Source organism: Sebastes fasciatus, chromosome 4, assembly GCF_043250625.1.
Source record: "Sebastes fasciatus isolate fSebFas1 chromosome 4, fSebFas1.pri, whole genome shotgun sequence".
NCBI lineage: Eukaryota > Metazoa > Chordata > Actinopteri > Perciformes > Sebastidae > Sebastes > Sebastes fasciatus.
Genome location: NC_133798.1, coordinates 6,180,644 through 6,203,127, shown reverse-complemented (window position 1 = coordinate 6,203,127; position 22,484 = coordinate 6,180,644). Strand labels below are relative to the sequence as shown.

Below are 22,484 nucleotides of genomic sequence, written 5' to 3'. Positions count from 1 at the left end.
TGAAAACTCTTTCTGTGTACCGTCTTTCTTTGTAAATATCTCATGTTACAATGTGGGCACCTGCGGCTTATAGACAGGTGCGGCTTATGTATGTACAAAATGTTTTTTCCTTTAAAAATGTACTGGGTGAGGCTTATAATCAGGTGCGCTCTATAGTCCGGAAATTACGGTAACTCTTCCTGCTTTGCAACTCTATTGAGCCTTATTGCCACACAATGACCAACGCAAAATGTACACGGTATATTTTCCCTTACCGAAAAGAAGTTTATTCAAGTGTGCTATTAGTTTACTTCTTTCAAACTTAAAATAGAAGAGTATACTTTCAGTTTACTTTTTATGTACTTACCAGAGATATACTTAACAAAAGTATACTTAAGTATACTTGGCTCATACTGACAAGTATACTGAAAAGTCTAAGCATATTTGGCTTATATGCCTACTTGGACTTAATATTTTGATCGGGATATACTTAAGGATAATAAGTATACTTGAGTAGCAGACACGGATTTCTGCTAAAAAAAGTGGGCTACGAGTATACTTGCAGTATAAAAACTATTAAACTAGTAGTAGTTTACTGAGAATATATTTTAAAGCGCACTTTCATAAACTATAAAGTGGGCTACAAATATAAAACTAGTAAACTATCAGTATTCTTATAGTATAGTTGCAGCACAAAATAAAACTTAGGTGTAAACTAGTTGTGTACTCAATATTTATTATTCTTACTCTTAAAGTATACTTAAAAGTATACTTTTATGGACTAAAAAGTGGGTCAATTTAGTGCCAAGAAGTATTGAAGTAGTACACGTACAAGTATACTACTAGCACATTTTATTAGTATACTTACATAAAGTATACTTGGGAAATATATACTTGAACTTTGCTTAAGTATACTTCATAAAATAAACTTTAAGTTTACTACTTTTTCGTAAGGGTTAGAGGGATTAGATCGTGAAAGGAGCAAAAGGTAAATAAAAAAAATCTTAAAAAGTTACTAAATATTTCACTTGTTTCATGACTTGAAAACACAAAGTAGTGAAACTACTTCACCAAGGTCCACACTAACCTGCGGTAGGTGTACAGGTAGGACTGGCGGACGGCCTGCAGGGGAGCCCAGATGATGAAGCCCAGCAGGGCGAAGGGCAGGGCGGCGAGGAGGAGGAGCAGGTAAAGGGGTGCGGAGATCAGGACACACAGGCTGAGGAAGGAGCAGGGGTCCTGGGAGCGTTGACGCTTCTCCAGCGAAGTGGCCACGCAGGAAGCCAGGAGCTGGTCCAGGAGCCAGTAGCAGGGGAACACCAGGCTCCACGACAAGCCATCCAGGAAGTGCAGACAGGCACTGGAGTAAGGGGTGGTGTGGAGGACCATCTCTTTCCTCCTCTCTCTCTCTCTCTTTCTTTCTCTCTGTCACTTTCTCCTCACCTTGCACGCTATGTCCACACCCACATGCGCTCTTTAAACAAGTGAACACAAATCTATTCCAGAGATGACATAAACAGAAATAAATAAAAAAAGAAATCAGACTCAAATGTAGACCCTCCCCCCTCCTTGGAGAGAGGTACACTACATGGTTTGGGTGATTATTTAGCTTCACAGACAAGCTTGTCTAAGTATCACTACCGCTGCCTCAGCAATTGCACCCTCTACAGGGGGGGCCACGGAGCGCAGTCTGGAGGTAGGGGGTTTCCATGATGAGAGCTTTTCCGCTGATGATGGATCTATGATTGCGGGGACTCCGGTGACCTCGGGAGGGGGCGGCCATTAAACATCACCGCTTCCTCGGGACCTGGAGAAAGTGAGGTGATTGACAGAAGAATAGAGGAAGGAAATAGGGAGGGGAGCAGAGAGAGAGAGAAAGGAGGAAGAAGAGGCAGGAGATCAGTGATTGACTTGCTCTGATGGAAGCATGCTAGGAGCAAAATGAACCTTGTAAATTTCCTAATATTTGCGAATGCATAATGAATATATGTTCCCACAGGTCCTCGTATGGCCACAGGCAAAAATAAGAGTTCTGTTTAAGTGTGTTTTGTTTTTTGATAGGGCGTCAGGGGTTTCAACACTGCTAGTGCCTATCCAACATTTAGTGTACAGATTAAAATCAATGTTCATCTTGCTCATTTCTCTCTCTCACGGTGCTACAGATTTAGCTACGTAGATGTAAATCTGTAGATGAAAAAAAACACAAACAAGATTGAGCTAGCGAGGCAGTTTTTATGTTTAAATGTGTGGTATTTACACAGTGTGGGACATCCCACGATCTCTAGAAAGCATTAGCTCAAGTTGGGTGGCTGACTCAACAGGGACTATAGTTATCATCCCTGTTGCTAGGGCGTTACTAAGGGTCCGCCTACTTCCTGGAGGAGTAAACTTGGTTAATTTTGATTTACATGACAGACTTAGTCTTTGATGAATGGTTGGAAGAGGCTGACGTCCGTTAGCATCACTGAAGTGCCAATAATGATGGTATAGCTCACCCTCTTGTGCAATATTGCTTAAGTAGCCTACTAATAAAAGCTATTCCGTAACTGGAACAATGCTTCGGCCACGTTTTAATAATTAAGGTCTCTTTCTTAATAGGAAATGGGCTGTGGAAATATTTCCTAGAAGTAAAGGTAATAAGTGGTCACAAAATGGAAGACAATCAATATGATACTAACCACTACTGTTTAAAAGATCTTCCTGCCCACAGATGGCTTAACCAGAAATGACTGTCAGTGAATGCTTTACAACCGACTATAATAACAACACAAGCCACAAAGGGAAGACTCAATTCCGCCAGCATGAATACATAATGAATAGATCAATTCATTCATGACAGCAACCAGGGTTTAGGAAGACACAAGAAAGAGAGTGTTGACCTCAGTGTAACCTCATATACCCCACAGGGACCACCAGAGTGACAAGGTCCCTCGTGCTATAGTGTCACATCTATAGCACGATAACATGACTCCATGATCCATCAATCCACACAGCTGAAACTCACTATATGTTGTACACACATTATGCTAGAATGTATTACATGCAGAGCCCATATTAAAACATGGGGTAGGTAAAGGCAATGTGGGATTTAACGGTTGCCAGTGGTGGTGCTATGACTATGAGTCAATATTGGCATGTAGATGTCCTCAGGCCTGGACTCTTACAACAGCTTGCTGTTTAATGGCGAATTATGTAAATTCTATTCCATTTCATGAAAGCTCAAACTTAATGCAGAGCCTGGAAATGGCCAAAAATACTCACATAAAATTAAAAATGGCCGATTTCCTCTTGGATTTAGAGCATAAGAGACCTTTTTTAACGTCTACATATGATACATGTGACCACCACATTTCGTACATCTAGGTGAAACGTACCGCGAGGGCTGCTTTGTCGAGATTTTGTCAGGGGCGCTATAGAGCCCTGTTGACACACCCAACTTTGTGTTTCATGGCGAATAATGCGTCGCCCCAGCAATGGCGTTTGAGGAAAACTTTGACTTGGAAAACTATTAGGCAACGCTATCGAGGCAATTTCAATCACATACAGTATCTATTTTCACCCAGTCAGACGCCTGTGCCAACTGTCATAAGTTCCCGAGCACCATAGCCCCTTAAAAATGCAATCAAAGAGGCCAAATAGCGATTTCAATAGGGCCTCGCCGACCCCAGGCTGGTGCTCGGGCCTTAACAAGAAAGGAAAAAAGGAAAAAATACTTTCAAAAAGGGAAGCATCACTAGTTAAAGCTTCAGTAGGCAACAATTTGTTGGCATTATTGGGCAAAAAGTCCATAATAACCTTTCAGTATATTGTAATTCAAGTTCCTATTGGCTGTGCTCCGGTCAAGTGAGCGGTGCTTGGTGTTCCCCATGTATTCCCCAAGAGATCTGAACATGGCCTGTCGGGTTACAAACGTTCTCATTTTACAGCTAACAGTACACTACAAGATGATTCTGAAAACATTTGAGGAGAGAAATAGGCATTACAGTAACAGAATATGATTCATATTTAATCAGCGCTGACTAGTTTGACCGTTTGATCGGAATTCGCAAGTGATTGACAGCCGGCTTTCAGAGACGGTAGCTGTACGGCAGACTCCAGATCAGCTCTGACTGGTTGTTTTTCCTCCGGTCTGTGAAATCTTGCAGATGCCGTTAGGAGCACCGGAGGACACAGAGGAACATGATTTTGTTTCAGGTTACCAGTTTCATGAACTACTGTCAGGATATAGTGACCGTTTTATAAAAATAACTTTTTTTAATCATATTTGCTCCAATCTCGGCTACTGCTGCTTTAACCATTACAAAAAAGGCTTTTTCAAAAGACTACAGCATACAAATAAACCCACTTCCTTCAGAAGGGAACTACCAACCTGCAGGAAGAAAACACAACACACACATGGTCTGTCATGCATTAATTTTGACTCCAGGGTTTGAACACTTTTCAACAAAACACCATAACAGCCTACTTGTTCTCTCCCAAAACGAGACACTTTTATTTGACAGGCTCATCCTCTATATCAGAATAACAATAATCACTGCCTCCATCCTAGTAATCTTCCTCTGTACAGTCAAAACCTTTGTGTACAGTGACGATTCATGTTATGACAGAACAGTTGCCCATTCAGTAAGATGACTGACTTGCCGCCTGCTACTGATCAACTTTGTCATGTGCCGGTTGACCGGGTGAGAGATGAAGAGATGACCTGCTGACTCACCGGTAGGCCCGACTGACATGGCTGCTGTGCTTCCAGCTGAATGACTGACCGACAGACTCTTTTACTGTCTGAACGGCTTACTGACTTGACGTGTGATTGTCTGGCAGATTAGCAGGTCGACAGACAGGACTTTTAAATTCAGCCACCTGGCAGTCTGTGATGTTGTATTTGGGACTCCGGCTATGAATCCCCGGTTGCTGTATATTTAAGATGGTGAATATGACTCTAATGTTAATTGATTTAATCACTTATCAATGCTTATTACACGGCTTTGTTGAATACTCGATTCTGATTGGTCAATCACAGCTTTTTACGGTCTGTTATTTCTTTATATTAGACAGTTGCTATGTATAAGAGACCGTTGCTATGGACGTAGTTCTGATGTCGGACTCTGCCGGACGATTTTTGTGTCAAATTATTGATTTCTTCAGTAAGTAGCTGTGTAATAAGCGGGATAATGTACAGCGAACGGGTCATTGTTGTGAAATAAACCCCTAACTGCAAAACCCCTCCGCATCGCCCTGTCTGGGTTTATTACACAACAATGACCGGCTCGCTGTACATTACCCATACATAAACAGAGTACTGAGCATGCAGAGAGAAAGTCAGTGACTTAATGAAAGCAAGCGAACAGAAGACTAACCTCCATACATGACCTCTAATCCAGACAAATTCACTTGTTGCACTGCTGCCTGGCATTTAAGCTGCATTTTGCAGCCTTTCGTCATCAAATGAGCTATATACTGTATGACCCCCTTTACACATGGCATTAGAATGCGTCTCCAGTGACCACTTGTGATCCGATCTCACTTCCCCGCTCTATATGCAAATAAACACGTATTAATCACACGGCTAATACTGCAGGCTTTGTGACGTAATATTACAGGAATGTCAGTAGTAATATCCTACATATTCGTGGATTCGGGTACATTTTATTAACATCAAAATACTAGAATGCCACTCGGAGAGCACAGACCTCCTCCAAGGTGCCCAGGTACAATTCCCCCCCCCCCCCTCTCTGTTCAGCTTGCTACATCATCCACGTGTATTTTTGTTCATGTTGAGATCAGCTGTACGTAGCGGATCGCCGTAAAACACTAAAACACACAAAATAAATCTCACCTAAACCGTCGTCGTTACTCTTTCCAACAATCAAGTGTGCTTTGGTCGAACTCACCTGTAATTTCACCGAGTTTAATGTGAAAAAACGCAGAATCTACAGTTGTCGTCCCTCCCCCCGCTCTCTCTTTTAAGGAAAGAGGTTGGGTCATTAGTCATAACGCGTCATCAGTTACACTGCACATGTGTTATACCCAGAGGTCTTCATGTTCTGGCTGATCGGAATCGTTAAAAATGAAGCGGATCGCGACCAAAATTGAATGGATTGTTCATTGTGCCACACCCAACCCCTCCAAAAACTTTTATTCAAATCCATCACAGACTTTTTGGAGTAATCCTGCTAACAGACAAACAAACAAACTAACAAACAAACCCACCAACAAACCAACGCCGTTGAAAACATAACCTCCTTCCTAGGCCTTCGGCCTTGGCGGAGGTAATAAGGTTATTGTACCGGTGGTCCCTGGGGACCTCCGCGCCACCGGCACATCTGCCTTTGCCAGGTAACAGCAGGTACAGAGTTCCAGAGAGCCGGAGATGAAAGAGAGCATGCGTACGGGCGAGCGGGGAGGCGGGTATCAGCTGACACACATGACACATCTCCGACAGTATGATAATAATGCACTTCCTGTGCCTAGTCTGATATAGGACAAGATAAGATATAAGATATTTTTTAGTAAAATACAGTTGTACCGACAGGATACAGTAGGGCACAGAAGCCGTTTCCATGCTGCGAGGCAGAAAAGCGCTCGCGTCTATTCACATGAGGAGCTCAGAGACCCAACGGATCCCAGCGGGACGTCAGTAGAGTAGGCGGTCCTTAATGTGGCCCAGGACACATTCACTACACACTGCTAGAAGAATGTGGCCATATTTGGCCCAGACCACCCCTTTCATTGTCATAGATTGGCTGCATTACCCATCTTCCTTGGATGCCATTACAAGGCAGACAGCTCACCAAGGTGATTGACAAGTGGTGGAAGCTGCCAGCTGAGAGGAGAGACAACCTGTAATTGCAGTACAGGCTTTGTTCTTTATAGGCTTCTTTAACTGACCCACAACATTGAAAGGCATCCACGTTTTAACAGGACTGTTTTCCTGCAGATTCTGTGAAGAAATTCCTTTTTGAAAGAAAAGCAGACGTCATCAACAACCAAACCCAGAAAAACACCTATCAATCACAGCTGATATATCTGCGAGCGCAAACTGTCACACTTAGTGTTATCAGGGGAAACGCAGCAGTGCATAATTCATGCCCAAACACGCAGGCTTACTGGGAGAGAGTGAAATACACAGCGGCGGCAAAAGATCCAAGAAAATGCCAGCAGACATTTTAGTGGCAAACACACACGAACACATTCAGGCACAGACACACAAAACGATGAACAGTCCAACGACATGCAGACTTGAACATATACATGTTGACAGTGAGTCAGTTTTGTGCCACAGAGAAATCCTTATTTGTGCCGCATTCTGCTGAGGAGCTGAAGTCTGTTAATTAGACCGACTGTGTTTCTGGTGTCCTGCTGCCACCGAGGTTTCACCAGAGGAACAAGGTTGACTAATGGAGACAAACACTGTGTCTGCATTTCAAGACTGGATTTCAAACTGACCCCCCTTGAGTTTACTGACAGTGCTCTACTTTCACATAAGAATATCTTGAAAACCAACTTTTAGTCATTTAACGGACTGCAGGCTGGAGAAGGAGTTCAAGTGGTCAAGCAGTGCAGTCATTTTTTTTATTATTATTATTTATTGCGTAGAGTAATTGTTTTGTGCTATGGGCCAGAAAGGTACAAATGATACCTTCAGATGCACATAGGTCACCCAGGCCTTAATGTAAAGGGAGCTGAATTTACATTGACTTTTCCCCATCTTGGACCAAATGAAAATATTGATTGAACTTTGGAGGTCTGCAGCTTGGCCTGAATCTGACGGGGCACAAGGATGTTGATGTACCAGGCCAGATTCAGGATGATTGATTGATGATTTTGTGTGCATAGGCTACTCTGGGTTCAGGTTTAAAATATCAATATTACAGTTAAACATGTTACTATTTGAATTGGCAAATTTTACTGGACACAATTGAGGGCATTCATGAACGTGAATATTGTCAACATGTTCTTCACATCATATTGTCGAATCTGTTTTGATTTATTAAGCTTAAAGGGACTGTGTGACTTTTTACACGTATGAATTTTTTTATTATTGCAAATGAAGGAACAGGTTGTAACCTAACCTAATAAAAAAAAAAGACCTTGTGAGCAGCAGGACGCTGACTGTTGTTGACTTAACGGCCAAAAAATGTCACAAGCAATTTCTGATTCTTACATTGAGTCCCTTTAATGGATGACTGTTAACGTGGTTTAAAACTGTATTAACTGTTTCTTTGGCCACTTGGGGGCAACAGAACAAGCAGAAAACACATCATTTGCATATTAGCACTTTCAAAAGTTGTACAAGGGAATGTGTTAGCAAACAGTCGCCTATTTACACCTCTCTCATTTACGCATCTCTAGCAGTACGATGTGATAGGCATTGGTTGTTATTTATTTAAAAAGCCCTTAATGTCAACTTGCTGTCATACATCACGTCCTTATTAAATTAGTCCTATAGTCATTAATCAACTGGTTCAAGTGATCGGCTAAAGCTTGAAGTCCCGCGTGCAAACACTAAATTTGGGGAAACTGCTTTGTGCTGCAAAAACACATTCAAATTAAATACATTTGTACCTCTAGGTGATTTTAAATCCATGATAACAAACTACTCCACTCTTGAATGTAACTGTTTTTACCATTGTTCTATTGTTGTCTGGCTGATTGATCTTGTAATTCGTTAATTATGTCCTGTGTGTAATTATTTCATTTCATTGTACTCTCGACATCATTGGGAATGAGGGCATGCCCTCAATGATTCCTCGAGATTTAAATAATGAATGAATGAAAACCTAATAATGCTTGGCTGAATAAACATGACAACTGTAAGTTCATGCAAGACCATGCCATTCTCTGTAACTTGTGACCAAAAGAAACATTATCAAATATGATAATCATATACAAATTTGGTAAACCAACAGCCGTGTTCCTGTGTAGCAGTTTTTTTTACAATCACACATTTAGTAGACCTTTAACCGAAATGACTCTATTAAGTTCTCAGAGCTGCCAAAGGCCAAACGAAGCCAATGGGAATATTTTTTTTTCTGAAGTGGCTTTTTAAAACAGTTAATATTTTGTTAGCTATGTGGGTCCTGCTGTTAATGAATCCCAAAAGAGTGCCCTGTTTTACATTACAGAGAGATGAAATCTTGCAGCTAATGTCCAATATAGATACGAGTGGGGCTTTAATCAAAGAGCAGTGTGGGAGTTTGTCTCCCCATTAGCCAAAAACAATGACACTTCAAAATGACCTTTCCCTCATTTACATATAGGCTAATGAACAAAGTGAATGGGATGAAACAAAACGACACGTGGGGGATAGAAGCTGCTGGTAACAACATAAAGGCCAAATTTCCTACTTTGTTCTTTCAATTCTATACTACTTATAGAAATCAAGCACTATCAATACATATCTCCTTTTATTTCATGAAGCATCAACAGTCTATAGGAAGACAAACAGCCACGTCACATTGAACTACGTGGACCAACAATAACACTTTCATATCTCTAATCGCACACCTAAACGCATCACCCAATAAGATGCACACCTCACTGCACTGGGAAGCTCATTATAGGACACACAACGATCGACAACCAGGACGTGAGTGATAAATGACCGTGTCAGCTTGGGAACTGTGGTTTGTTCCAAGTTTTCCAACCGATCTGCTTCAGATAGTTCCCTCCTCAGCCCTAATCAATACTGTCTGTCTGGATAAACGGGAGAAAAACTGTGTGTGAGCGCTCACTGCTTAACAGCGAGTGTGTGCATGCATGTGAGTGTGTACATGTACGCTGTGTGAGGCAATTGTGTGTGTGTTCATGCGCATGTACTGGATGTGAGTGAGTTTGGCAACACAATGTAGTGCAGAGTGGCTGAATGGAGCATAACAGGGACCAATGCCCTCATTTTGTTATGCGGGAGAATAGAGCATTGAGTGACACACGTGCACGCACACGCACACACACACACACACACACACACACACACAGCTCAGAAGAAATCTATGGTGAGGGAATAGTGATAAGACAAATAAGACCATCTGGCGGAAACTAAAAAATAGTGCTAGAGTGCACATCAGAGTAATTACGCCCTGTCTGCATCTAATGCGTCTTTTAGTTTTCCTCACTATCAGTCTTTTGTCTCCTCTCGTCTTTGTTTCTGCTTTCACTTATTCTCTCTCCCTCCCCTTTCTTCTTCTTCTTCTTCTTCTTGTTTCATTTCCAGTGTCGGTCTCTCACACACAGCGTTACTCCAGCAGCTTCAGCAGGACCAGCAGTTAATTCAGCTATTGCCACATGTACTCTATACACACACACACACACACACACACACACACGCACGCACGCCCACATGCAAAGACCAGTGACGTCACTGTGCTCTCAGCATGCTCCAGGGAGTTCTGTTGTCATGGTGACCTAGTCACATGCACTTAGTAACTGTACTAGTGTGGCTGCCTGTCAGTGTACATGGAACACACACGGACACAGCTTTGGCTCTCACATAAATACTGAAGTGTTTGCAGGGTATCTATACAATGTGATGAGACACAGACAGTCACAAGCAGTGCATGTATATACGCTGCTACAGTGAAGAATGTCAGGCGTTTAGTTCACGGTCCAACAGGGGCTATATTCTTGAAACAAACTGATACCCATGAATTTCCCCGGATAGTTATTTTCCAATCAATTAAGAATTGTGGCTATGTCAATAGCTACACATTTCCATCAACAACAAAGTAATTTGGGGATGAAATCGGGCCCCTGGGAACAGCGGGGCGGAACAACAACTCCCATGAGCGCTCTGGCTTCTCAACTGGACTGGATAAATTGTCAAATGATTCATCATCAGGCAGAGGAGAGCTTGCAGCTAATTACCCTCAATATTTCACAGCTGTATTATAGCTTTCCTCTGGAGGTTGTCTGTGCATGTGTGTGTTTGTGTGCCGCACATATACGGTATGCTCATACAGTATGTGTTTGTGTGTGGTTAGAGTGGAAACCACCAGCAAACACACAATGGATCAGCCTACTATTGGAAAAATGTGTGTTCAGTGTGTGTTTTCCTGGTTGTGTCTAGCTCTTTCCTTCATCATCTGTTCCTGGAAACATAGGGTATAGGGTATCGTATATTGATATTTGAACTGTCTTTAAGGAAGATAAGGTTAGCTCCTGTGATTGGACATTTAGCCCAGACACCACCTGCTCATACATTAGTATTATTTTCTTTTTTCTAGTTTGCACTCGCGCCTCTGATCAGTAATATTGCACAATTTGTCACACCCATGAACCAACAGTTCTATTGGGCTAACGTTTCTATTTGCGCCAATTTTCCTGGAAATGAGAGGCCAAGGTCTGAATGGCTGAGATTTAATATTCACACACTCACTGTGTTGTCATGAAATTAATTAACAGTATCTCCTACACCTTAAATATCCATGAGTATCTTGAACTATTGAGGGATCACACTGTCCTCCTCTGTCTCCGTCTCTCTGTCTCCTTCGTCAGTGTAATTATGGTTGTATAACATGGTTAGTGGGAGCATATAATATCATCACTATGAGACACAATGTAATCAGTGCGGTAATTCGATCAGGACCTGCTGCCACCTGCGTTTGAGCAACATTGCTGCTCTCATGACAACAACTGGAGTTTTTGTAGACTGGTAATGAATGACAAGGAAAGAGAGCTAAAGGGTGCAATTATTTGAAAACTCTGCTGGTCCAAAACTTAAGTCAAAACTAGCTTTGACAAATATAAAAGACAAAATATAAAGATATATTTAAATAATCAGAACTATGGTATTGCTGCAGTAACATTAAATATTTATAATTTGGAGTACATGGGTTAGAACATCACAGCAATGGTCCTTTAACCCATGACCTTTTGTTTCCTGTCATCCTCTTCATGTCTCAGTATGGCTCTCCGTCTCTCTCTCCTATATTCACCGTCTCTCTTTCCTGTACAGAATCTAATAAATCTCTCTGCAGAGCAGCCCAGCATTGCCTCTGGACTTTCACTTTAACACAAAGGCTGCTGTTAGAGCCTTAACATGCTTTTGATTTTGGGCCCACTATGTCATTAGCTGTGTGTGACTGCCACCCTGACTTGTTAATTCCACGATAGACTACCTTTAGTTAAAGCTTCAGCAGGCAGAAAGGTTTTGGCATCATTGGGCAAAAATTCCATAATAACCTTTCAGCATGTAATTCAAGTGCTCTGAGTACGTCACGTAGTGCAGCGATGGCACCGATGGTACCGAATGAATGAGCGAGGGCCGATTGAATCTGACTCGAGTCGCGATGGACACCTTGGCAGTTTGTTGGTGTGTTCGTGTTGTATTTTGCAGCTCGGAGCGTTTCAATGACGTATTGATGGCTTACGTAATGTGGTGATGGCACTGAATGAATGAATGAGCGAGGAACGATTGAACCTGACTCGAGTCGAAATGGACAGCTTGGCAGTTTGTTGGTGCGTTAAGTGTTGTAATTTGATGCTCGGAGCGTTTGAATGACACGTTGATGGCATTACGTGGTGCGGTGATGGCACTGAATGAATGAATGAGCGAGGACCGATTGAATCAGACTTGAGCCGATACCGACATCAGGGCAGGTTGGTGATGAGTTTGTGTTGTATTTTGCTGCTCGGAGTGTTCGGACGACACGTTGGTGGCGTTACGTAGTGCGGTGATAGCACTGAATGAATGGATGAGGACCGATTGAGTCTGCCTCGAGTTGATATGGACAGCATGGCGGGTTAAATGTACATTTGCGTGCTCCTTGGATGGTCCCGTTACCGGAATCAGGGAATTGTTCTTCCGACTTCAATGTGTTCGAGGGCTTTATGTCGTAGTGTAGAAACAACATGGATGCTACAGGGATGTGTTGAATTTCATGCTTAGAGCATTAAAACGATGCATTGATGGCTGGTTCCGTTAACTGGGATGCTGAATCGATGTGTTAAATTAACATTAATCTTTGTTAGTGTAACGTGATGACTGGTAATAAGCATTGCCGAAAGGTTTTGTGGGGTGGGCAGCACTGGCTGTGCAATGTGCATGTGCTGGAGTGTCACGAGGAACTGGGGCCATGTTTACAAAGAGTATCACGCACTCGAAAGATAAGAATGTTCAATGCGTTAACATATATTAACTCGAAGTGAATTGTCCCTTTGACAGGTGCACTGCGTTTGTGGCGTGTTGTTGGGGTGATGACGTCACCCGGAAGAGAGCTGGTGTTGACGGAGCGGTGGGAAAGGCGGGCTTTGAAGGGTTGATGGAAACTTCGGACGTGGTCGTCCTGATTTCAACCGAATAGATTGTCATCCGATAGGGATGGTGAGACGAAGTCCATACTCAAGATGAGGTGAGTGGACGGATGATGTTGCTCGTATATGGTTAAGTTAAATAGCTCACTTTTCTGTGTGCTACGGGCGCTGTTGCCTGCTCTCGGTTCGGGTGCGGAATACGAGAGCGGAACAGAAGGAGTGGGTTAAGTGGGAATTTATAGGAAATACGGGAAGTGGCACGTTTAGGCGTGGTCCTGCTCACGCAAATTCTGCTGATAGCTTCAATTTAACCTGTATTTCCCCTTTTCTTTCTATTAGTCCCAGTTCTTACATCCCTTCTCATCTTTTCTCATTACAAGAACTACAAGGGAGAAATCACAGAGCCAGAAGACGCCCTCATCCTCCACCTGCCTTTGTTTTTTCTTTAACTTCTCCTCAACCCTCTGTTTCAATAAAACGACAAAAAAGTTTGCTCTGTAAAAGTTTTACAAAGATACGTGATCGCGTGAGGACGAGGAAAAAGCAGAGAAAGTAAAGCCAAATCAATACTTATCTCGCCTTCTTTGTGCATTGCTCCTTCTGTTCTCTGTTCACCACTAATTGGCGTCACAATCGAACAGAGAGGTAACCTTCAAAGTAAAGTAAAGTACACAACAAAGCAAATTACCCTTACAAGAGTTACTAATGTCTTCCTTCCGTGCTTGCTTTCTACAAATCATTATCTCCCTCTCATCAATCACAGCTGGATGTCCCCTTGACAGACATTATAAGATAATCCAATCCATTCAGACCTGCCCACTGCAAAGCACAAGTCTTACTTGCTACGTTCACATTCAGCGGATTAAAATCATGACTCACATTCACCCAGCAGCCCTCCGGGCAGCCATCCATATAGGCTCAGAGCAGGCAGTGGAGCTCAGATGAGTGTGTTCTTGTGCACATGCCTTCTGCCTTTGTGTACATTTGCATGGATGTGTGAATGTGTGCAGAGCTGCTGCTGCCGTGTTTGCTCGGTGTAATCCAGAACAGCCAGATTGCAGTGGATCAATACCTCAGAATGATGGGTATACATGACAGGAAACAAGGCACTCCTCTGGCTGGTTGTCTGATATGTATATATAGTAAAAGTCATCATTCATAAATGGCAAGGATACATATACATATAGACAATAATAATAACTAACCACGTAGTCAAATAAGCAGTGCTGCCAGTAGAACATCTTTTGCTCTTACCTCCTCTCTGTCCTTTCTCTCTTCTCTTTTCCTCCTTCCGTTTTCAATTTCATGCGACTCTGTCCTACTGAACTCTGACCTTTGTCCCCTCCCCCTCCATGTGAGTCTAACAGCCTTCACACACACACACACACACACACACACACACACACACACACACACACACACACATGGACATCCAATAGCAAGAATGGAGAGGGGAGACAGAGATGAGTTTTCACTCTCGCTACATTAAGTCATCAATACTTCACCGGGGCATTAAGCTGCATATTATCTATGCACACACAAGTACACACACACATATACATGAGTCACACACACTCAGACACACTCCACACTGTACTCTGCTCTCATGGTGTGGTCGCAGACAGAGCAGTATAGATTGTACAGCATTGATTTGCTCTACATTTGTTACAACTAACAGCTGCGTGTTGATCCACCGTTAAAACACAATCTCAAAAGAACAACTGCAGTCAGACTATGAACATGAATTTTGTACCATTTGCTTCATGGGTTACAACACTCTTAACATTCACGAACCACTTTCACTATTTTACCAGCACACTTCTGATGACCTAGGACTTTAATTGTGTGGCGTCCCGCCCAAACAGCCAAAATCTGAGAACCCTACCATCATGTGGCCTAAATTAGAAGACATACTGCCTGTGGTCATATCCCCAGCATGCTTCCAGTAGCAAGGTCATATATATGTTTTGATGTCGGATGAAAAACCATGTACATCAGCTTTGCCACGGTTAAAAAACAGGCTTTTTTTTTTTCAAACTCCACAACATGGTGTGAATGCTGAACTTTCATGTGAAAACTGTGAAAGAGCTGAATGTGAGTTCCCCACATATCATCAACTGCACTGAGAAGGGAAATGTGTATTTACTGAAGCCAAACCAGCAAGGAAAGTGGTTGTTTTTTAAACTCAAATTAGAAAAGGCAGACAGACAGACAGAACAAGAAGAATAACAGAGGAGGTCAACCGAAAATGGAAAAGATGTGTATAAGCTGAAATTCAGTGTTCGTCCTAGAAAGCAGTTTGGGACCAGTTTTGTGCTCATGTCTTCATTTTAAGGGGAAAAAAAGTATTTTTCAACCTGGGTCCTATTCTCACAATAGTGACCATTGTGACTTTGGGTCTATGGGACTACTCTAACTTACACTCACCACCTGTGTTGTACAGATTTGGGAAAACACATCCCCAAACCAATGTACATTGGGGCAAGCAGTGTGAGCTTCCTCAAGCTTACCATATAAACTTCAATTTTAAATAAATCATTTGAAATGCTTGTCTCTGAGTCCGTCCAGAAATAAACATACCCTCTGGTTTAGCTACTATAGCTTTAACTGGTTAGCAGGCAAGTCGGAGTGGAAGTACAGCCCTATAAAGTTAACTACAATGGCTAATCCACAGGGCTAATTTCTTTTGTACAGAAAAAAGTTTTAAAAGTGATTTATGTGAACTTGAATATTATTTGCAAAGCTTTAAGAAATTCATGCTGCTTGCCCTAATGTATGCTATGTTGTTTTGACCCATAGACAGAATGCCCGCAAATATGAAAATTGTGTATAAAATGTATAAAAGTCCCAAGGTCTACAAACTTTGATTTTGCTTCTACGTTTTGTGGTTTTCTTCTCTATGATTGAACAGTAAAGTTGAGTGTTCCTCTGACATTAGAGGGCTAAAACAGACCTGCTGGCTGTCCCCTAACATGCAGTATTTCTATTCCCAAAGCTTCCTAAACCAGTGCATGGGTCACTGAGTGGGAGTGTTGCCTTTTCTCAACACTTCCTATTTCTTACTTTCTTACTTCTACTTTTTTATTTTAAAAAGCAGAACCAAAACAGAGGTTAAAGCTAGGATGGGTAATGTATTTTTAGAAACATTTTTGTTATTATTACGCATTATGCCTGTGCACTCATCCACAAGGAGTCTTCCTCAAGCTGCTGGCTTGACAACTGTGAGTACTAACAATAGCCATGTTCTACGTCTGCATTCATAATGATCATTTTGGGGGAGTGGCTTTGGAGGGAGGCCTGAATGGACAGTGTTGGTCAGTGGTCAGTGGTCAGTGTTGCCGACATGGCGACTTTCTCGCTATAGATTTAGGGACTTTTGGAGATAGTGCTGCTAGCTACTTTCATTGGAAGCTGGAAGAGTTGGCAACACTGGGCTGGGTTTTTCAGTTGGCTCATTTTTAAACCTAACTTACTCTCGTTGGTTTCTCCAACGTTGTCGACCCCAGCTGCTTTGACCTTACTAGGAAACTGTAAACCCACATCTTGTCACCTTGGGGCCATATCAAGAGGATGACTGCTAATGTCTCTGCCCACATTAAAGGCAAAGACACGAAACTGTCTGAACCTTCAGTGGAAATATTGAGTAACCTGAAAAGGTAGGGAAATAATCCAAAGTTCAACAAACTTAAACAATAACTTTGCAGTTCCGCTCAGCTTTACAGAGCGTTTTTGCATGTTTTAGCTCATTGTTTTGGTATTGCATTCTGCAACTTTACTATTTTGATTCAGTCTCGCTGGTCTCTTCAGCACTGTCAACCCCACAGTACACTACCTGCCCAAACTAGACTGATTTCACTCCATACAGAACTGCTTCTTCCTCACCACATGCTGTTGTTACTGCCTGTGCTGATGTCTCCTTTGACAACCAAAGTCTCTTAGTGATCTAATTATTATTTATCATACTTGTGACAGCACTTCCTCCCTTGTGCATAATGTATGCTTCATACCTCAATCATACAGGTCTGCAGGACTCTTTTCTGTCACACCTATATATATCAGCTCAAAGTGAACTCTCGGTCCTGAATATTGCCCAATGTCTTTTGGAATTTTAGGCACAATACAATGAACAATCTTCATGGGGACTTTTTCCTCTTCATCATCATGATGAAAAACCCTGACCCAATGTGGAATCACTTAAGGTGAGGTATGGAGACTTTTTCACCATGTCAAACTTAACAGATGCTCAGGGGGATGTTGATGGAAAGAACAAAAGGAGGGATAGAGAGGAAGACATCATCTAATAATAATAGTTCATGTAGAGGGAAGACAGTAGCAAATGACTGCTGGCTGGCTGACGCTGTCACCAGTGAGGTGGATGTTGCTATGGAAACAGCCCAAAGTTCAAGCTATGACAAACACAGGTAAGTGTTTGGGAGAGAAAGAGAGAGAGAGAGAGAGAGAGAGAGAGAGAGAGAGAGAGAGAGAGAGAGAGGAAGAGCCTGACAATTTTATCTCCATACAGTATCAACCATTTGGAAATTATTAATACTTGTGCTGTTTTTTGGTTTAAGAGAATATTAAACTGTAACGTTTCTTGTGTGAAAACTACATAGAAATATTCATTATGGATTAAAGACAGCGACAGAACAATCTGAGAAAGAAATGTAGAACATGTGAAATTATGGAGAATGAAAAGAATTTGGTAATATGAAGGAAAAAAAAGCCATACAGTGAAGACATATAAGCATATACAGTGTATGTTACATCAACTAAGATTTATACATCAAGTTTACCAATGCTAATGTAAGTGTGCAGTGAACCAGCAGTAGCAGCTCTACAGCTACTGTGGTATATATAGTAATATCTACTGTATTTCAAATAGTATATAAATCACTAGACTGCTGCAGATTCAAGCCTCAAGTCTTAAATTAATGCCGATGCCATCGCCGAGGTGACAAGCCTATATTGAATATTACAGGTCAGTGGCTGGCTGAGCTGCAGATTAATGGTTGGTATTACCTCTTGAGGTTCATCTTATTCTTCAGGTCACACTATTCAGAGTGATAACAAGCCCTAGGATTATTTCTTTTAGCAGTGTGCAGTTTAAAATATATATATATATATATTATGTAATACAGAGACACTATTAAAATGATCTTAATGTGGTATGACTGCCACAAGATACAGGAGGCATGCTCCCTTTAGAATTGTTAAAGTCAATAACTTCTATAAAAACACAGTAAAGACATAAAGTTTAGATTTAAAGTCTATGCTGTGTAGTTTGTGTAGCATGTTGCACTCTGTGCTGTGCCGAGACTGTTAAAGCACTAAAGCTGTTTTGTTTTTATGTGCTCGCTTTATGCCCGATACAAATACCCCTGCAGGACCAATAAAGTCATCTTGAATTATGAATCTTGGGAAGCTCTGTAATCCTTGCCTTCATCTGAAATTACTGAGATGTTAAGAGCAAAGGATGTGGCAGGGGAAAAGCAATGGCCTTAAAAGTCACTAATAGAAAGTCAGACTTGTATACAATTAAAGCTAGGCTTGGTAATCTTCTTCAAAAACATTTTTTTGTTCTATATGTTGAATTTCTCTTAACATCCCGACAGCAATCGATGAATCAAATGCTCTGAAAAAATAAAATGAAAAAATCTGGTATCTGTGGCTGTCGCAGGACTGCAATAAGCCCGTCCAAAGCTGTGAGTACTGTATCTGTAATTACATTTTGACTATCCCTAACTCCAGTTAGAGATATCTACAACGTCATTCTGAATAATCATAATTTCATTTTAGATATCTAAAAAGGATAATTTAGATATCTTCAGGTGAGGGGACTATTTCTGACTAGTCAGAATTAAATTGTAGATATCTGAAACTGGAATTACGACTAGTCATAATTCAGTTGCAGATATCCGCAATGTGAATTACGGGCAAAATTATGTTGCAGATATCTCTAAGCAATATCCTGTCTAGCTATTAAACGCTAAAATGTCTTGCCATACACTCACTCGCTCTTCACTCTTGGAAATCGAACAAAATTCTGGAAAATGGTCAATTCGTAAGGGAAGTAGCTGCAGGTACTGATGGAAACCTTCTAACGAGAAGGTACGTTCCTTCCGTTGGTTGCAGCCAAATCTGTGCGTATACCCCCAACCTACTCAATGCTGCCAGCTGCACTGGGTGCATCTGTAACTCTGCATTTCAGATCTGCTCAGCCTTACAAACACTTTGAATTCACCACATGGGAGGCTGAGAATAGAAAGGAGAAAGAGGAGGAAGTTGAAAATCAGGTTAACATGCAGCACAGAGCCGCAGCCCACCCTGCCTCGATGTCATCTTTAACCTCAGCACCTCGCTAATTACCGTACAGGGCTGCCTCTCCTCCTCTCTCTCCACCCCTCTCACCCTCACACACACACACACACGCACACACACACACACACACACACACACACACATGCACATTCATTGAGGTCAGAACATGGCCTGTAGTCCATGCAGGTAATGAGAGACCATAGCTCCAGATGGATACTGTCAGGTCCTCGCATGTACTCGTTTGTTTGAGTTTCCTCCCCCTCTTCAGTGCGCGGCCGGCTCCCCATGAATTTCTAAAGCCATATACTTCAACCACATCTGACACACACACACGTCTCCACCCAAAGCACCTCTTTCCGACCTCATGCGAAGTAGATTAGGGCCTTTGGGAGACAGAACAGGAGGGCACCTCTAGGGCAGACACAGTGGCAACACAACCACAGCTGCAGCTAAGAAACAGACTTGTTTTAGTCGCAGAATACATCAGAACTGCGAAGGAATAGAGCCACATATCAGTCAATATGGTCAATAGTCTGAATGATGCGGGCGTCTATTCAGTTAATGGGGTAGATGTCTGACAGTACGCACACACTCACACAGTTTCCAAATATAAACCTCAGACTGGAAGATTAACTCAACCAAACCCAAATCCTGCTCTCTGTGTCCTCTCAGCAGAGGTAAAGACACGACCAGCGGTGGAAACATAATCTCTCCATGTTCACACAGTCGGTTCACACTGACCTGCCAACAGCAGCAGCAGCAGGCAGGCAACCAACCCCCCTCTTCAACCCCAAACACACGCATATAGCACTCACTATCCACTGCACAGCTGTCCGTCCTAAATGTAGCTTTAGTGAGATGCGCAATATTTCAACAAAATGAGTATAATCCAGAGTAAATATCATTCAGCCAATCTCATTCAGATGGATTACAAGGAGGAACCATTCTCTTTCCAAATCCCCCCCCCCCCCAAAAAAAAACAACAACCCAGATTTGAACATGTTAATGCCATAATCTTGGGCCGTTCAGTTAACATTAGCAAAAATAAAGTAGTCACTTGCCAAAGCCAGTGGTTAAAGATTAGCATCTGAAAAGTCGGTTCAGTTGGACACTTGAGTATTTACACTGGCGTTATTTAGAGTTATTTATATTCAACATTTCCATTACATATTTTGGAACGCTGGTGAATTGAAAGCAAGTTTATTTTTCCTCCTTTTTTTCCTCAGGACAAACAGATTTTTTCCCCTCTTTTAGGGAACAACATCTTGTTTCTACTTAGGGACTGTGTGAAAATTATTTCTATGGGGAGGGGGGCTGAATCTTACAGTCCCCTCTTTAAAAAAAAGCAAGACCTCCCCCAGCATTATTCACATTTTATTTGCATCTTGGAAAAAACACTGCAACACCCTCCCCCATTATATCTCAAAATAGTAATACTGCGGGCGCCTGGGTTAGCTCAGTTGGTAGAGCGGGCGTCCATGTATTAAGGCTTGGTCCTGACCGCGGCGGCCCGGGTTCGAATCCGGCCTGTGGCCCTCTCCGCATCCACTCTCTCTCTCCCCCCTTTCAAGACTCTATCCACTGTCCTGTCATAAAAATGGAAAATGCCCCCAAAAAAAAAAAAAAAATAATAATAATACTGCATTGAACTGATACAACTTCTTTAACCAAATAATAACAAAAAGAGGAAAAGCATATAGAATTTAAGATAATGTAACCTGATTTGAATATTTCATATATTAATAATAACATGAATTAAACATAAATTTTCACAATGTGCACCACCAATACACATAATAGCAGTGAAATTAGCATTTAAAGGTGCTAAATTTGATATTGTGAGCAGAGGGACTGCCTCCACACGGTTCTAAACATGAGCTAGCCACTAAAAGGCCCCGCTATGTCAACAAAGCATAGAGAAGCTCGGATTACACACACACACACACACACACACACACACACACACACACACACACACACACACACACACAGAGGGAAAGCAACTTCATTCTCTGCTCAGGTAGACATCACTCCACTATATCTTTACATAGCAAATAGTTGTTTTCTGTTTTACTAAAGGTCCAGTGTGCAGGATTTGGCAGTATCTAGTGGTGAGGAGATTGCAAACAAAGACAAAGCCAAGCCAAGCGTGTTGGAGAGCTACGGTGGCCACCGCGAAAACGTGAACGTCCCTCTCTAGAGCCAGCTGGAGCAGAGCCAGTGCGTAGAGTGTGTGTGTGAGTGAGTGGTGAAGCAAGAGAGAGAAAGCGGTAGTGACGGGAGCGAATAACGTTATCGACTCCGGCCCAAGCAGAAAAAGTTAACAGAGTTTGGTTTGTCCGTCCTAGACTACTGTAGAAACATGGCTGTGCAACATGGCGGACTCTGTGAAGAGGATCCGCTCTCTATGTAGATTTAAACGGCTCATTCTATGGTAAGAAAAACACGATTCTATTTATCAGGTGATTAAGCACTAAAGAAAACATACTTAACATAATACATGGAACATAATTAATATCATATTCTATTTCTGCCAATAGATCCTCCTAATTGTAACACACATGGTCCTTTAATGCTCTGAATATCGACTTTAGCAGTAGTTTACGGGGTAACTCCCTTGTGATATATTGTATTGCTGAAGATGTTCATGAACAGCATGGCAGGGTATTGTGATGAACATGCCTGAGGACACAGTATTAGCAGTGAGCAGGACTGGAAGGACACCAGTTCAACCGCCGGTCACATATCATCTCTGCTCCTCAATTGGATTTAAAATTATAACAACGGAAAAATGTATAACACAGACTGAAGAGGAGGGGCTGTGTGTGTCTCTATGTGTGTATGTGTGTGCTACTATGTATGATGCATGAGATAATATATTTAATCCTCTATGTCACAGAGCACAAGTGAGGTTAATGTGTATCCACTATGTTAGT

At 42.0% G+C, this 22,484-nt stretch overlaps 1 protein-coding gene and 1 long non-coding RNA gene across 3 annotated transcripts in view; one reads left to right on the top strand and one right to left on the bottom strand.

Moving 5' to 3' along the window:
- LOC141765594 (uncharacterized) overlaps positions 1–22,484 on the top strand; it is a 371,017-nt gene that overhangs the window by 92,715 nt on the left and 255,818 nt on the right. The window lies entirely within an intron of this gene.
- The window catches only part of smpd3 (sphingomyelin phosphodiesterase 3), an 80,050-nt gene that overhangs the window by 45,464 nt on the left and 12,102 nt on the right, over positions 1–22,484 (bottom strand). The window contains exons 2-3 of one of the 2 annotated variants that reach the window (XM_074631649.1): positions 1,621–1,786; positions 1,067–1,475 (exon numbers count right to left, since the gene is read on the bottom strand). In XM_074631649.1, coding sequence (XP_074487750.1) covers positions 1,067–1,368 — 302 coding nt within the window. In that variant the 5' untranslated portion in view covers positions 1,369–1,475; positions 1,621–1,786. Of the gene's footprint in view, positions 1–1,066; positions 1,787–22,484 lie in introns of both variants that reach the window. The other variant, XM_074631648.1, reaches the window with a different exon arrangement.